This window comes from Artemia franciscana, chromosome 21 (genome assembly GCF_032884065.1).
Source record: "Artemia franciscana chromosome 21, ASM3288406v1, whole genome shotgun sequence".
In the NCBI taxonomy this organism is placed as follows: Eukaryota; Metazoa; Arthropoda; class Branchiopoda; order Anostraca; family Artemiidae; genus Artemia; species Artemia franciscana.
The window spans coordinates 22,008,592-22,026,575 of record NC_088883.1 but is presented as its reverse complement, the minus strand read 5'-3'; the positions used below and the strand labels follow the sequence as shown (position 1 = coordinate 22,026,575).

Genomic DNA, 17,984 nt, shown 5'->3' with positions numbered 1-17,984 from the left:
CCCAATTCATTAAGAATGACCCCAGAATCACAAAAGCCGTAGAATAAATAGTTGAAATTACTAAAAATACTTTAACGTAAAGAGCGAGGTATTAGGAGGAGGTGAGCCCCTCAAATGGGTAATAATTTCTGTTTGTTTTCAGTTTTAATGCTGTTCCTTACTTCCAGCTGAAAGAACTTTTTCATATTTATTTTTTCATTGTGTTTTTAAATAATGCTAGTAAATCCTGCGCTCCCTTCATGGAGATTTTCTTCCCCCATGACAAATTATCGATGGAAAGTTCCCCCAGCATATCCCCCTCTTCTCAACCCCTCCCCCAACCAAAAAAAAATCCTCCTGAAAACGCCTGTACACTTCCCAATAACCATTACTATATGTAAGCATTGGTCAAAGTTTGTAACTTGTTGCCCCTCCCATGGGGACTGTGGGGGAGTAAGTCGTCCCCAAAGACATAGTTATAAGGTTTTTCGACTACGCTGAATAAAATGGCTATCTCAGAATTTTGATCCGTTGACTTTGGTAAAATAATTAGCGTGGGAGGGGGCCTAGGTGCCCTCCAATTTTTTTGGTCACTTAAAAAGGGCACTAGAACTTTTCATTTGCGTTAGAATGATTTCCTCTTGCAACATTCTAGGACAACTGGGTCGATACGATCACCCCTGGGAAAAAAAAAAAAACAAATAAACACGCATCCGTGATCTGCCTTCTGGCAAAAAATACAAAATTCCACATTTTTGTAGATAGGAGCTTGAAACTTCTACAGTAGGGTTCTCTGATACGCTGAATCTGATTGTGTGATTTTCGTTAAGATTCTATGACTTCTAGGGGGCGTTTCCCCCTATTTTCTAAAATAACGCAAATTTTCTCAGGCTCGTAACTTTTGATGGGTAAGACTAAACTTGATGAAACTTATATATTTAAAATCAGCATTAAAATGCGATTCTTTTGATGTAGGTATTGGTATCAAAATTCCATTTTTTAGAGTTTTGGTTACTATTGAGCCGGGTCGCTCCTTACTACAGTTCGTTACCACGAACTGTTTGATATATCCTATGTTTCTGATCAAACGACTTATCTCACACTTCCAAAAATTTCCAGATTCTTCACACTCCATCAGTGAGATCTGACTTCAACCCTCTGACAGCTTGCAACAGGATCTGCTCCCAGAGTTTGCATGAAGGTGCCACTTGTTTGTTATGTTCAAAAATTATATTAGAGATTTTCTAGCTAGTAAATAATGTTTTTTATTCCGGTTTCCCTTGGAGTTGATGTCTCTGGATTGAGTTGGATATTTAATTGAGTTGGTGAAATCATGTGCTACCCCCTGCCTAGCTTGTCATTTTTGGGGATTATTAAGGTGGGCGACTGGATTTTTTTAAATTTTGTTTATATTTTTTGTGTTGGTATTTTTTATCCCCTGCTCTTTGCCGGCCATGGTGCATTATGGGGGAGATTGTCTTGAAGTTATGTTTTGTTTATAAAACTTATTGTTAAACAAAGAACTCAGAACCCCTCCAAAAGAATAAATCAATTCACCAAACTGACCAAACTCGCCTTCTTGGTATTTTAATGATATATATTCAAATAATCCGTATTATTTCACTAAAAGCATAAGGCAATGAAATTTGGGTTTAATCAACAAGTTTTCTTTATATTCAGATTTACATATTGTCAATGTGATCATTTGCAATATTGATCAGCCCCAGAAAAATAAAATAGTAAAATCAAATTTTAAAAAGGAGTGACCAGGATATATCAACAACATTTACATGATACAGTAGGTCTACCGAGAGGCAAAGAATTTTTAAAATAAAATACAACAGGTGGCGCGTTTGGAGCGCGCAAATCATTGCGGGGACTGCATGACGCGTGGCGGACTTGTTCCACGTGTGGTGGAACTATGCAGCAGACGTTACGTTCCAACATGTACACCAGGTGGAGAGCTCCAAGCAGCCAAATCGTTGTGTGGACTGTACCATGCGTGGCGGAATTATGCCACGCGTGGTAAATAGCGACGAAGACCACACTACCTTTCCATCATAAACAACAAGAAGAACAATAGGGAGTTATTTTCGCAAGACAGTGGAATTCTATATTTAAATGAACATTTCGATCCTATGTCCAAGGGCAGTCATCAGTAAAACATAAATATATAAAAGAAAAGAGACTTAAAATAACATACAACCATTAAAACTAAAATTTTAAAAAAGTGCCAGAATCCTTACTTCAGCGAAGTTCAACCAGGACATCCTGGTTGAATTTCGCTGAAGTAAGGATTTTAAATAAAAAAATAGATACAAATACATGAAAATGCATTGAAAGTTTGAATCAATATTATTTCGAGCTTTGGTTACGACTAATGGTATATTTGTAAAAATCTTTAAAGTTAAAGGTTAAATAAAAAAAGTTTCTCACTTAAAAAACAGTCAGTGAGACCATTTTCCCACCAAAGCGGGCCGATTTGTTGGTGGGATAAAGCCTAAGCAAACATCAAAAACAAGAAGAACAATAGCGAATTGTTTTCGTAAGTAGATATTAACACAGAACCAGTCACAAATAGATCTTTGAGGTTAGCTGCCGAAAAAGCAAGATTAGCACTAGAAGCTTGTTTTTAATTATTCTTCTTTCATTTCAATGAATCACCTTGTTTCATCTCACTTTATTTATCAGTCCTGGTTGAACTTTGCTGAAGTAAGGATGCTGGGATTGTTTTATAAAAAACACAACTTTTTAGTTATATTGGTCGCATGTCATTGTAAGTTTTTCTTCTTTTACATTATTAGATTTTGCTGAGGACGGCCCTTGGCCAAAATATTCATTCAAATTCGATACGAAAAGAAGTCCTTATTGTTCGCCTTGTTTTTGGTGTTTGTTATGGAAAGGCAGTGTAGTCTTCGTCGCTATTTACAAAGCCTAAGCAAAAGATACAACGTCTTGATGGAAAGATATAATCGTAATCGTCACAGGAATACAGGACTAAGTACCTTAAAAAATCCATACAGGTAGCAACTGCACAGAAGATTTCTTGTGCAACAATGAGAACGATTAGAAACAATAGTTAATCAAAATAGGGTGATTCCCAAGGCTGTCTAACATTGGAATTGAAAGTGAAAGCAATTAATTTTTACAAGTTCATCACGTTTTTAAATAAATCATGTCATTCTATTTGTTTTGTACAATTTAGAGAAAAAAATATCTGACAACAAGGGAACATTCCTGATTTAGGGCTACCTTACAAGGTAGTCGTCCAGGCCGAGTGGGTTGGTGCGCTGGATTCAGGATCCTTTGTCTGAGAGGACACGGGTTCGAATCCCAGTGTACACAATTCTTTAGTTTGAACGGGGGTCAGTGGCGTGACTCTGTAAGCTTAGCCAGAGTCGACCCAGCTCTAAATGGGTACCTGGAAAAATCTGGGGAAGGTAAACAGGAAGGATGTGCGAAAGCACAGGATGGTTGGCCCCCAGCCCCCCATTGCACTTCCTGGCTGAAGGGCCAAGAAACGGAGATCAGCACCGCCGGTAGGGACTGTAAAGTCTAATGCCGTATTCTTTACCCTTTTTTTTTTACAAGAGGTTCCAAGAAAATGTGGCGGTTGATGTAGCAAGGAAATCGATTTATGAATTAAAATCTCTAGGTATTTTAGTTTTGAACTAGAATCCAAAGATATAAATCTTTAAATAATAAAAGGCTTTAAATCAAGTCATTCTAGGGGTCGCTCTCTCTTTCGGAAATCATGTACACCAGGATGCGCGTATCAACCGTGGCAGACCTTTTACAAGCGCGGTGGAACTGTGTGGCACAAGTCAAGTTCCGAGGTGCACACCAGATGGCGGGAAGTCAGTGCCCTCTCTATGTCATCTAATGAAGCCTTGTAGACAGAGACACATGCATGAGGGGCCTCGATGTCGGGGCACCCTGAAATCCAGAATTTATCAATTTTGGGTAGTTCTTCTTCAATTTTGTTTTGACTGCCCCGCCCAAAAAATCCTGCGGGCGTATCTGATTATAAATCCACACTTTAAAGTATTGTAATGACACCAACATAATAATGATTCCACCATGGATCCATGCAAGGTCTATTCACACTTTAAAACTCCTATTATAGGACACATCTCTTGGTTATTTCAAAAAATGAAGTTTCAAGGGTAATATCACATATTCGTCAACCTTGTCACGTTGAATCGTAAAAAAATAAGCAAAACTAGTGGTTTGAATACACTAAAACAAATAAACATTCAAAGGGTAGCAATACCTTAAGATATTAGGTGCCATTTGTTTTTAGCTTATTTGTTGCTGATTTTTTGCACTTTAAAGTGCAATTAGTCGAATTATTGACTCCTGTGTATCAATCAGTGCAAATGTTTACACTTAAGTTCGTATTTTGTCCCAATGCTATAAGAATGACTCCTGAATGACAAAGGCCGTTTAATTAGAATAAATAGCTCTTTTTAAAGTACTAAAATAAGCTTTAGCGTAAAGCGAGAGGTATTGACGAGGGGCCAACTCCCCTTATATACATAATTATTTCTGTTCGTTTTAAGTTTTAATATTGATCCTTACTTTCAGTTGAAAAAATTTATTTTTTATTTAATTTCTGATGGTTTTTTAATAATGCTGGGAAATCCGATTCCCCCTTCGTGGAAAATTCCCTCCTCCCATGGAAAGATCATTCCAAGTAACCCGCCAATTATTTAGTAGTCCCGTGTAATTTTTTGCAACATTTGCAGCATGAAAAATAGGACGTAAAGAAGACCTTGATAATAAAAATAATTGTTTCAGAAATTTCACGACCCGTCATTGTCAGTGCGTTTCATATTAAACTGAACCAAGTAGGCTAATCATGTGGTCGAATTGCAAATAAGCAACTTACTATATTTGAGGAGGGAATGAAAAGAAATGTCACATACAAACAGTTTTGCAGACCAATATCAGAAGTATTAATATTCCAAGAAACGATAATTTGTTTGTATCCATTTTTGTTCTGTTTTTACGAACCGGACTAACGTTCCGAGGGGGCTATACCTCCTACACCCCTGGGTAGGACACATTTCACTATGTGTGAAATATTAGTTCCATTACATGATTAAGCTGTCTGCTAAGGTCTTATATCTTTTGGTAGAGAACTTTTTTTAATTTGAGAATAGATGATGTTACTTCTCAGGCCCTTTAGAAAACCCAAGCTCTCCGCTCTGATCAGTGGTCAAAGGAAATTGATGAGAAAATCTTCAATGTCATCTATTCAACGTCCTACTGGACAACGAAATTTTTCAGTTATACACGTTCGACATAGATGAGTTAGCCCTCTGATCTTAGCCCATTAATCAAGCAAAAAACAAAATATGAGTTGATTGACGAGGTCTTAGAAGCAGAGCCATCTTATATAGGTATTAGTAGCAGAGCCATCTTATATAGGTATTAGTGACAAACCCATTTTAAATGAGGTCTTAACAGCCTAGCCATCACAAAAGATGTATTAGAAGCAATGGCAGCAGACATTCAATTCTCTGAGTTTTGACTGTGAGTTTCCCATCAGGAGACTGTGCAGCGGCTCCAGATACCCCCAGAGGCTATTTTAGGGAGGGACGGAGGGGGCACTTGCCCAACCGCAAAAAAATTTAGAGGTGCAAAATTTCAACTAAATAACCTAACATTTTGGAATTTTGAACTTTAATTTTATTAAAATAAAGTATAGGGCACAGTCAATAAATGATAAAAATTAACAAATTATTGATTGATTAATAAAATCGAAAAAAAAATAAAATATCTAATTAATAAATAATTACCTATTTGGAATAATAACTTTAAAAATAATTGAAAAAAATATTAATTAATTGACAAATGGAAAAAAAATTTGTTAATAAGCGACAATTTTGTTAAAATTTGGCCTAAAAATTTTGTGGGGGGCAGGGAGAGGACCGCCAATAAAAAATTTTCCCTGGAAACAAGAGAGGCAAGAAACACCAACCCCTACACTCAAAGAAGGGCCAAAACTTTTAAGGTACCAAGGAAAGTGAACATGAAACATCATTATTTTATTTGGCCGAGTGGAAGCCAAAAGACTATTTATATATTCAAAAATTCGGTTTCAGTTTTTTTTTTTTAATGAAAAATCAGTTTTTAATGAAAAAGACCTCCGTGCGCAGTAGCGGGCGCCAAATAAAAAAAAAAGAATCAGCAAAAAAATCTGGTGAAAAATCTGCAAAAAACAAATGGCGCGAAACAGCTTAAGGTAGGCTATAGCTATTCTTTGAAGTTGTCTTTAGTAATCGTATGGTTAATCTTTACATTTTTGCAGATGAAAAAAGTTTTCAAACCTACCTAATTGGTTTTGCTTATTTATTTTCACGGCTCAACGAGTCAATAGTGACAAAAATGTGATACTACCCTCTAAATTCATAATTTTAAAACAAGGAAAAGAAAAATATTAGAAAAACACGTTTTCCAGGCATGAATAGAGCAAGAAACATTTAAGTCCTTGGTACCGTAAGCATCGATCCGTGAAATCTCCACTTTAAAGTACTATTATTCTACTATGATAAGTTACGGTGATAAGCTTCAGGCAAATCATAAGCTGATCAAAGAGAGGCTAGAGAAACTAGCCAGAACTATTTTACGGTAGAACAATGAAAGTGAGACACGGCTTTGACGAACTATGTATACAAGAAAATGCAGAACAAAATTTAATGGGCGATTTCAGCATGACTAAAGCTTAAAACAATTTCTACATCAGTTATTTAGTGAAAAACACAATATAAATCTATAATTAAAGTTTTACAGTGCCACGAATGCTGTCACATTAATTGCTATGGAAAAAGACGGCATAAGAAAAAATGAAGTGGTACTTATTGTCCACAGGAAATTTCAAACAAAAAACTTAAACGCTTTCTCCGTTAAACAATTTTCCTTCCAAAAATATTCCCACCCACGCCTGCAGGTTTTTATAAATCCGAAATCTTTAAACGTCCAACTGTTATCAAAACAAAAAAGGTAGTTTATTAACACTGAAAACATGTTTAACTAGCTTGGCAGACCTTGGTGTAAGCTTTTTTTCAATGCCAATGCCAAGAGCTTCATTTAAAACCTACAAAATTACCGCCTTTTTGACCGTGGGACTTGGATAGCCACAGCAAATGACCGACGTGCTCCTTGTATTCGCTTAATAGTCCGAGAAATCAGCTAGCCTATGACACGGTTCTTACGGTTATATTGCCAAGGTAGTTTTTCTCATCTTCTTTTTCTGAACAGAAAGGACAATGAACTTACTCAAGGCAATGTGATACGAAAACTAAAAAACTGCAATCAAGACTATCTTCACAGAATTCTAATACTTTTTATTGGATCTTAATATTAACCAAAATATAGCACGTTCCTGGAGCCAGGCAACTACATTTTTTACGATTGTATTACTTCGGATTGTATTACGATTATATTTCTTCCTATTGTTTGGGATAAGTTGAATTCAGAAACTGCCAGCATTACCCCATGTGTCTATATTATGTTTATTTGGGATCTCCAATTGCCTTCAAATGGCTCATAGAACTGATAGACTATTTGAATTACCCTTACTCCATGTCTATCAACCTTTATTCTGCCCTAGCATGGATGATAAGCTATCGGATCAACAAAAAATGATAACATTTTTATACAATTCTGAAAAGGCTTATGCCAGCTTTACCTTTCACTCAGACTATCTGTCGTGGCCTTTTTTCAATTAGCCATGGGTTTCCATTTTTTTTTTACAGTCCACTAACTCGATTTTAATTAAAAATTCAACGGAAACCCTTATATATATATATATATATATATATATATATATATATATATATATATATATATATATATATATATATATATATATATATATATATATATATATATATAACATTAATTTTCAAACTTATTCTAGCACCCAGAAATCGCAAAACCACTACCAGTTCATTCGTTTAGCTCACACTTTCATTGACAAATGCATATTTTTTATAAAGTGATAAACAGAAAAAAAGGAATGAGGACCCCAGAAAAAATGTGTGTGTGGCGGGGAGGGGGTCTGCCAGTGCAAGATACTACTTCAAGGATTTTAAATCAAAAGACCAAATTACCGACTGTTTCTGTGGACAAGAAAAGAGGACATAGACTTAAATAAAACACAAAATCCTATCCGACTAAGCAACCGAATAAGAAAGGAGAAAACCGACTGAATCAATCGATGTAAATAATTCTTTTGAGGAAGTTTGCTGTAATTCCAAATTTTCCGAATAATGTTACATGATGGCTTTTGAATGACTGTAGCCTATTTGACCTTAAACAAAAAAAGAACAAAATTGTTTCGAGGAAAAGATCGACTAAGAGTAGACAAAAGCAACAATAGTGAAAGGATATATCAATTAAGAAATGCACAACCGTCAGGGTCAAACTTAATACTATCTTGAAATTTATGTAAATTTGAAGTGTAGCCTAGATAAGAATTAGAATCTATTTGTCAATCTAATAATACGCTGACCATTCTTATATTCAGGGGATCTCCAGCTTTTTTATTGGGGGATGGCAAGAGGGGTCCATATATGGATAGTCATGGGATATGGGTATAAAATATTTTTTCTACAAATTACTGGCGGGCATCTGCCCCCCTCAAACGACGCCCTGTTCATATTCACCTCGAAGATTTCAACTGGATTTTTAAGGTGAAATTTTATAAGTTAAAAGTTATTAACTTTAGTTTGATAAATCTATAACTAACAATTTATCCCTGGCTTTTTTCTTACCACCGAATCAAAAATATACTGCAGCACGAACGAATATAACCTGGATTATGGCATACGCCTAGAATTGAGGCTATTGAGAAGGAAACATGTTAAGAAAACAATTTTTGAGTCTTATTATGCAGAAAAATCTTTCTTAACGCATTTATAATGTGCTCCCACACTGTTTTAACCCTCCTTCATATGTAAATATATAGCCCAAATTACATATTTCCCATGTGTTTTCCGGGGTGGTTCCCAAAATCATCACGATCTTTTTGCCCACGATTGGATAAATTTTAGGTTTCCGTCCTTAATTGGGGATGAGACGAGGGGTTGCTCACTCCCCAAACCCGTTTACACGGGGTGCCGGTGCCAGGAGGCGCTGGGAGGATGCCATTTCGTCCTAGACAGGGTAAAAACTGACAAAAGTGGAATGTGCCGGGTGGGTGCCATTTCATCCTAGACAGGGTAAAAACTGACAAAAGTGGAAAGTGCAAGGAGGTGCCGGGTGGGTGACGGGAGGTGCCGAGAATGAGTGTAGCCTACATCGGGTGCCGGTGCTGGGAAGGTGCCATTTCATCCTAGACAGGGTAAAAACTGACAAAAGTGGAAGGTGCCGGGTGGTTGAAAATAATTGTTTTCTGTGTTTCTTGATCAGTTTAGAATTGCTTGCGTTCAAGTAAAAAAGCAATATCGTATAAAATTGTGCCGACAAAGAAAGCAAAACCAGGAGATACAAATCCACCAGTTAACTTGCATCATGAAGGTAAGAATGATTCTTTTATTAAAAATAACAGTTTTAGGATTTTACCCTGTCTAGGATGAAATGGCACCCTCCCAACGCCTTTCGGTACCGGCACCCGGTGTATACGGGTTTGGGGAGTGAGCAACCCCTCCTCTCATCCCCAATTAAGGACTGAAACCTAAAATCTATTCAATCGTGGGCATTTTGAGCTGTTGTTATTTTGAGTCGTGGGCATTGTGATCGTGGGCATTTTGAGTGTTAGCCGTTTCTTAACTTCGTCAGTGTTTGTTCAATTTACGGGTACACGGGTTGAAACAAGGCAAAATACTTGGGAAATATACAATTGGGTGATATATTTCTACATTATTGAGTCAAGAGGGTAAAGTATAGCGGAGGCGAACTCATAATGCATTTACTACAATTTTTCTGCATATCGTGAAGTAATAATTGCTTCTTTTTTTACATGTTTCCTTCGCAATAGTCCCAATTCTAGGTTTGTACCACTGCAAGATTTTTAACTCCAATGTTTTTTTTCATTCCAAATTTAATTTTTTGGTAAAATAAGAACACATTAGGAGTGAAGAGGGAAAGTTAAATCACTGACGATTTCTTCCAGTCTTCCAATTACTCGCGTATAATTAATATTGCTGAACAAAAGGCATTCAATACAGCAAATTGCGCACATTCAATATACAATAGCAACTAATGGTACTTATGGTAATGATACTTGGCTATTGGAAACACACCCAAGCAGTGAAGTTAGGATAATCCTAATCAAATATGACAAAACATGATAATAACGAGAAACGGTATCACGGAAACCTACCCCCCCCCCAAATAGCCCAAATTATACAAGTCCAATGCATTCTGTCTAAGTCCAAAGCACTGTATCATGTCACTTGTTTTTGTAGCTATGAAACTGTTTTTCTGAAATGTAACCTAAGCATAATTCCTGAATGTGTCTCCAATAACCGACAAGTACCCAACTAATTATAACTTTTTTTGGTAAAATTCTAGTTAATTGACTTCTTGCTATCTCAGAAAGGGTTTAGGTTAGGAAAATGAAACTTTCAGGGATGAATCTACAGACTAAAGTATGTCCCAGGAAGGAATTTTGAAGCAACTACCTCCACTTCTTCTTCCTCTAGAGGGCCCTGACCTTTGATGACCTTTAAAATGTGTGTTATAAAAGTGAAACCTTGCAAAATAGATCTTCTGCTTAATTGAAGTACAATAAAATTCTTTTCAGCTTCATAACTTTGCTCAATTCCATTTTATAAGGTTTTAAAGATATGCAAATACATTTCCTAAATCTTGAAAAAAAATATTGATATGACTCAAAATTCTACTCAAATAACAGGAATTGCATTTTCAGAACTAAAGGCAGAGAAAAAACAACTAGTAACTGAAAATTAAGGTAAAATGTTGTTTTGTCAAAATTTCAATAGGTATAGACCTGTCATGTAGGCAAATTTCAGGGCCCTCTAGAGGGAGAAGGAGTGGAGGTGGGTACTTTAAAATACCTTTCCGGGACATACTTTAGCCTGTAGACCCATCCCTGAAAGTTTCATTATCATAACCTAAACCCTTTCTGAGATAGCAAGAAGTCAATAAACTAGAATTTTACCCTTTTTTTACTTTTATTTACATAATAAACAAAAATATAAACTATTACAGATATAAATCACTGTACTAGGGAAATAAGAGGCTATAATAAATATTGGGTTACACAAACGAATAAACAAATGGTATCGAAGCTTCTTATCTGATGTTCAGAGAGTGTGTCATTCTACAATTTGTGACTTTATTTATTCCGAAATTTATGATCAAGAAGTTTAGATTAATTTTGCGATTAAAATCAGAATTTGAATTGAAACTACTTACTTGACCTAAATTGATGAATCCATGTTTAGCAGCAATCTCATCAACGATAGTAGAATTGGGTATATACACTGCAAATTCATTTGTAAATATATTATCATCACCAACTACACATGTCACAGCTACGAAGCACAGAGTACCTATATATAGAAGGTACCCCATTGTATTCAGTGGTTCTCTTTTTTCGTTATAATCCAAGAGCTGTAAACACCAAATCCATCCTACTGAAAAAAAATACAAAAAAAATCAGAAGTCAACCACGAAGATTGGATTAAAACTGATGAACTTGACTAAATGTTTACTGACAGAGGCAAAGGACCTTGCAGCTTAAACGCCGATAACCGCATTCTGCATCGCGACTCGGGTGACGTAAGTAGATTACCTTTTTGAATAATTACGTATTCTTCTAATCAACTGCCCAAGTCGAACGGACATCTATTGTTCACAGTGACAAATTACTTTTACAAAATTTTTGTTACTTTTACAAAATTTTTGTAAAATTTTTTTAAAAAATTTGTCCTCTGTATATCTGCCAATTGGGGAGGGTGTCTAGATGGAAAAAGATCATTTCCAGACCACCATTCTTAACTTGAATCATTTCTGTTATACGTATACCACTGCTAAATATTCATTATTATAGCAAAATTTTACCAAACGGGAGTTTTTAACCAGATAAATCAGGACCAACACGACTTCATGGCAATTGTGTTTTTATTTCAAATAAAGCTTTTACTTAAACAAATACGGCGGATTAAGTTACCTTTAATTAAATTATATTAATTAAAGTACATAGTTTATAATATAAGTTACAATAACGTAAAAGTAGCATACATATAACAAAAAATCTTATTGCCACTTCTGTACGACCTCGCTCAAGAAGTGAGAGTTAATAGTAATGCAATATACGTAAATATGAAGACAATATAATATTTTAGAACCAAAATTATGGAAGCTACAACTAAGTATTATAGAAATCAGGCTGTCCAGAACACATTATATTATATAGCTAACCTAACCGACTCTATATATTAAAAATTTAATTTTAAAAAATGCCTGCATTGTAGTTTATCTCACTCATGCTAAGCTAATTATCTCTGAGTGCACAGAGAGCAACAAGTTTTACAACAGATTAAGAACAAAATTGGGGTCGCTATAATACACAAGTACCACCTCATTCCCCCATATCTCATTTTTTCCAGGGTGTCCTTTGTATTAATTTCAGGCAAATCATAGACAAATTTTACAAAAGGTTTTCAGAGAAATTGGAACCAAAAACGCCTCCATGGCCAATTTTTGTGGAGGGGAAGGGGATTCTATTTACCAGTGTTGAGGGAAATTACCCATTAAAGTCCCTAAGTATAGATACGAAACTTTAAATTCTTCGTGGATCCAACAACATACACTATGTTGGGTATATGCACCCCTATCCTCGAAACGTGCTGTTTTGATTAGTCTCCTTCCCCAAAAATATTTTTAGCATGCCCATACAAACTGAACATGGGCCTTAAACAGATAACATTTCATATTTCATTCACTGAATGCCTCAGTATTTCATTAACCTAGACCAAATTTCTATGTTAAATTTGTGGACGTAATTACAGCTACCCAAGGCAGTATCCAGGGGGTACCAAAATTGATATCCCCCCATCCCCGAAATTTTTTGTCCGATTCGTAAAAAAAAGTAACAGAAATGCACATAAACAAACTGCTGCCACGTTTGTAGTTTTTTTACACCCCCCCCTTAAAAAAAACATCCTGGATACATCCTGCAGCTACCCCACTGATTCTCTGGAAATAGCTGAGTTGATACAATTGAACTAGGAAGTGATATAGGTAAAATTTCTTCTAACTGAAGGCACCCATAAATTACATATATCAAAAGAATTTTGTTTTTAATGATGATTCCAAAAACAATATACAAAAATTACATCTAAACTTATGTATAAATGTTACAAACCTTAAATAATCCACATAACTTATGACAGGGGGAATCATCTAAAAATGATGCAATTTTGATGAAAAATGCAGCCTCATATTCAGCATGTATAAGAACCCTACTGTTGAGGTTCCAAGTTCATATGCGCAAAACACAAGATTTTGTCTTGTTTTCCAAGAAATTTAATGCTCAATGTGTCCCCCCCCCACAGGATTAGTCATATCAAAGTATGATCGTAGGGTTACGGAAAAAAACTCATTCAGAGGCTCAACTGAAACTCTAAAAAGTTTTGATCTCATTACATACACATCAAAAGAATTACATTTTTATGGTGATTCCAAACAGAAAAAGAATATTACGTCTAAAATATGGAAAAAAGTTACAAGCCTGAGACAATTCAAGTACCTTAAGACAGGGACACCATCTAAAAAGATTTGATCTTGATGGAAATTCAGCCTCATATTCAACATGTGTGAGAACCCTATTGCTGATATTTCAGGTTTCAATGTGAAAAAACATGAAATTTTGTCTTTGTCCCCAATAAATGTGTTACTCAATGTGTGTTTATTTGTTGTTGTTTTTTTCAAGATTGATCATATCAAAGTATGGTTGTAGAGTGACAGAAAAGGGCTTGTTCAGAGGCTAATCTCAAACTCCAAACATAAAAAGAATATTCCATCTAAAATTATACATATATAAAAAGTTACAGTCCTGAGATAATTTAATTCAAGTAACTTACAACAGGGGCATCCTCTAAAACAATGTAATCTTAATGAAAAATACAGCCTCATATTCAGTATGAATATGGTGAGAATCCTGTTGCTTATGTATGAAGTTCCTATGTGCAAAAGCAATTTACATGAAAGTATAAGGTGGGGGCAATCACAGGAGCAATATTCTTCCGATGAATTGGCCCTATAAACATCCGAAGCTTGTTATGGAAAAGTTAAGCTTTAAAATATAATGGCCAAGGTAAGTTGGGTCAAGAGCTCTGCAGCTATTTATGCTACACCAAAAATTAAAGTAAAGAGCACATGCTAGATTTTTTGCATTTTTCCTCAATACTTCAAAATAATGTTCTGATGGAACATTATTGTAATAAACCTTCTTTTTTTAACAATGCCTCCAGAATAGAGAAGTGAATCTGTTTGCGTTTTCTTTAAACATTAGCATTTTTAATTTAAGAGATTTGAAAGACAATCAATGAAGAAAGCCCAAACAATTGCCAACTAGCCTTATTTTAGCATTTCAAATGCTTTCAGTAAGGGGCATATACACTGTAAATTATTTGTCTCCACCCCCCTCTAGATTTTGAAAAACATCTTTTTTCTAGTATCTTCATTAGAAAAGTGGCTTTTCTTGGTATTTTCATACACACAACTTAAAACACAGGAAGTTGTTTTCAGTTCCCTATCTTGACCCTTTCCTGGTTATAATGCAAGGAACAAGTCCAAACCAGTCAGAATTTTGATGAAAACAATATAAACCCAAAATATCATCTAACTACAGATTTTTTGAATAGCCTATATCTCTCTCCATTATCAAGGGGGTTGGATGTTTGTGATGAAGTATTATTTATAAGCAAAAGGGCACTGAATCGAGAATGAAATGGCATGCTTGGCTTTTGTTGCTGTCTGGTTTCTGTCCAATAGCAAGAATTTACCTCTAATTGCAACAGTAACTAATTATTATATTTAAAAATAACAATAAATGGGGATTTGGATTATCCATTTCTATTTTATGATCTGATTTATGTCCTAAACTGTAAATTTGCCCAAATTTAGGTTAATTTTTATTATAGCCTAAAACAGACATCCACCACATGGCTAATATGGGGGTAAAGCTCATATATCATGCAAATGAATGTTATATTTAGATTTAGGATGCTATTCTGGGTATATATTTACACATTAGGGGGGTGAGGGTATATACTCTGTAAATATATAGGTTCTAAGAAATTCATGAATCTCTTAGAAAAACTGCAAAAATGAGGAAAGAAGTGAAGATAAAGATTCTACCCCTGCAAAATGTCTTACTTATGATTATTCTGCATATTATGGAGCAAGAATTGTTTTCTTAACATGTTTCCATATGTCCAGCTGGGCTCCTAGGCTTATAATAATGGTTGGCTAATTACTTTAAATTGCCTGTCCAGTGAGATAAGGTGGTGATTACCCCCCTGTGGGACATCTTGCTGGTGGTGTGACATGACTATGGTCTGGCATCCCAGGTTAGTCTACACTCTGCATTGACCCAGTCCTGATCAACTCCTTTTTTGAACATGTTTATAGTTTGGGACTGAGTGATGGTTTTGGAGACGCTGTTCCAGTAAGGGACACTCTATACAGAGAAAAATTGCTGAGATAAAATTGAGGGATAAAAGGTATTCCTTGAGTGCTTTAATGTCCATTTTATAACAGGGAGACACTGGGGTCATTCCAAATTCCAGGTATGGATGTACAATAGCTTTGTACAGATTCCTGACCACACACCACTTCCTGATGGTAAAGATTCATTTTATGAGCCCTTGGGCTTGGTTTCATAACTTGAGCTTATGTGTGGCTGTGGAACTTGAGTTGTCACTGACAAAACCCTTGGGTCCTTCTCCTCACTAACAGCCTTAAGTAGGTCATCTCCAATATGGTAAGGTTGTATAGGATTGTTGTGTCCAAGAAGAACTTTGCATTTTGACACATTGAAATGCAAACTCCACTCAAATGACCATCTAGATAGCTGATCTAAATTTTCTTGCATTGTTGAGTGATTGGGGCTAATTTGGGCCTGTAAATTGAAGGGCTAATTTAAAGATTTGAATATATATTCACTGTCAAATTACCATTTGGTGATATCCTGCCTAAAACAGAAATCAGATAGAAAAATATGAAATATACAATTTGATTCCATATTCAATGCTGCTTCTAAGCATAATAATCACTGTCATTCCAATTAATTTCCTAGTCCTCCTCCCATAAGGGGGCCAGGTAGGCCCCCTAGCAGTCCTAGGCTATATAGAATAGTTTGCTGACATTAAAGGTGTACATTATTTGGTCAAAGTTCCTATTACCTGAACAACTGTTTAGGGTCATGAAACTATTGTTAATAGATGCATTTTGACTTTTGGAACATCTTTTCTCTCTTGCAAAACTACTTCAAACTCACTGTTATGGAGTTATTCCAGCCCAAATATTCTTGTATTTACACATATAGAATTGCAATCATTTCTGCTTTTTGTTGATTGGATATTTGAAATTGCAAATCTGTAACAGTTTAGAAACAAATTTGGGCTATATATTTGCATATTAGGGGGGTGGGGGTAAAGCATAGCATATATTAAAAATGTAAACTAACCATTGCTGTACTTAATATATGCTATGCTTTACCCCCCCCCCCCTAATGTGCAAATATATAATAACTCCATAACAGTGAGTTTGCGGTAATTTTGCAAGAGAGAAAAGATGTTTTAAAAGTCAAAATGCTTCTATTTACAGTAGTTTCATGACACTAAACAATTGTTCAGGTAATAGGAACATTGACCCATTATTTTTCTTGCTAATTTCTCATCAATAGTTAGTTCAAAATGGCAGTGTTTTGGTAATTTTTTTGCAGATCATATAATTGACTTACCAATAAAGTGAACATACCATTCAATCCTTTTTTTATGTTCTTTACAAATATAATTATCACTTCTACTCCAAATTCAAGTTTAAGCACTTTTTGAACAAACCCAACCTAATTATAAATAATTTTTGCACTGAGAAAATGTAGCCTAGTATTATTTTGTTAAAAACAATCAATAGGCCTAACTCATACTTTAATTACAACTTTGTCATTTGTAAGAGTTCAAAAATTTGTATTAGAAGTGATTATAATATTCATAGAGAACTGTGAAAACTTTACCAGTATTTTTGTGCATAGACAGGGCTAAAACTGAGAGGGGGAGGGAAATCATACATAAAGACTAATCTACTTCTAAAAAGGAACACTATAGTAGCCAAACAAAAGAACAGTAGCATTACAATTAAAATCAATGCTCTTTCCAACTATAATAGTTACTAGGCTACTCTAACAATTGTAGCCTTCTAATGGGGCCATCTAAAGCACAGTCTGCACAATTGAGAAAAATTGGATTAAAATGGTAGGCTAGGAACCGTAGAAATCCAAAGAATTTAGTTTTAAACAAGTACCTTATATTACAGTATTCTCTTGCAGTTTTTTTTATATTGCCTGGGCTAAAGTAGGGTAGCCTAATTTAAATAAGTAAAATTTTGCCTAGGCCTACTAGGTTAGATATTATTTGAAAAGGTGCATAAGGTTTAAACTGTCAAACTTAATAAAATAATGAAAAATTTACCAAAACCTGAGTATTGAACTTTATTCCCTGTCACTTGAGTGCACACTAGTCAAAACAAATGAAAGATAGCCCTTTCTTCATTTAACAATTTTAAAATTTATTGTCGATATCAGCGCTATCTTTAAACTAAACAAAATGAAAATGTTTTTGCTCAAAACTAGCTGCGAAATTCGAATAAATAACATCAACAAGACTCAATTGACACAGTAACAGAGATATCGGACGAAGTAGACCAGTTGTTATCCTCCTAATAGGTCCCATGGGGTCCTAGACTTTACAGAAAAATTGTAAAAAACAAAAAAAGCAAATGTTACATATGGGCTAAGGCTA

General features: G+C 35.2%; 1 protein-coding gene across 3 annotated transcripts in view; it reads right to left on the bottom strand.

The window, feature by feature from the left end:
- The window catches only part of LOC136040533 (furin-like protease 2), a 141,639-nt gene extending 123,879 nt beyond the window's left edge, over nt 1-17,760 (bottom strand). The window contains exons 1-2 of one of the 3 annotated variants that reach the window (XM_065724717.1): nt 17,655-17,760; nt 11,371-11,591 (exon numbers count right to left, since the gene is read on the bottom strand). In XM_065724717.1, coding sequence (XP_065580789.1) covers nt 11,371-11,529 — 159 coding nt within the window. In that variant the 5' untranslated portion in view covers nt 11,530-11,591; nt 17,655-17,760. The remainder of the gene's footprint in view (nt 1-11,370; nt 11,592-17,654) is intronic. The other 2 variants (XM_065724718.1, XM_065724719.1) reach the window with 2 other exon arrangements.
- Nucleotides 17,761-17,984: the final 224 nt, after the last annotated feature.